Source organism: Echinops telfairi, unplaced genomic scaffold (assembly GCF_000313985.2).
Source record: "Echinops telfairi isolate 266 unplaced genomic scaffold, ASM31398v2 ScPeMD7_3;HRSCAF=10, whole genome shotgun sequence".
In the NCBI taxonomy this organism is placed as follows: domain Eukaryota; kingdom Metazoa; phylum Chordata; class Mammalia; order Afrosoricida; family Tenrecidae; genus Echinops; species Echinops telfairi.
Genome location: NW_022103899.1, coordinates 32,927,495 through 32,927,780, shown reverse-complemented (window position 1 = coordinate 32,927,780; position 286 = coordinate 32,927,495). Strand labels below are relative to the sequence as shown.

At 40.6% G+C, this 286-nt stretch overlaps 1 protein-coding gene across 1 annotated transcript in view; it reads left to right on the top strand.

The window, feature by feature from the left end:
- The window catches only part of DYTN (dystrotelin), a 54,337-nt gene continuing 54,051 nt past the window's right edge, over window positions 1–286 (top strand). Inside the window, exon 1 of the mRNA XM_004701565.1 lies at window positions 1–19. Coding sequence (XP_004701622.1) covers window positions 1–19 — 19 coding nt within the window. The remainder of the gene's footprint in view (window positions 20–286) is intronic.

The window sequence follows — 286 nt, the reverse complement described above, 5'->3', positions numbered from 1 at the left end:
ATGGACCCAGATAAGCAAGGTGAGTGTTACCGTCAAATGTCTGAGCACAGTCTGTAAACAAAGGAAATCAGGCACAGATGTTGCACTTTGAGTTCTGCGCTGCAAAAATGAAGACATTTATGTAATTTGTGGCTGGAAAAGAAAATACTAAGTGGTTGAAGAGACTTTTCTCTCTGTTATAAACAGAAATCAATCATTCATGGGAGAATATTTGGTCTGTTATCTTCAAAGCACAAGCACACGTGAACACCCGCACACACACATTCAAGAAAACACTCAGTCCCCC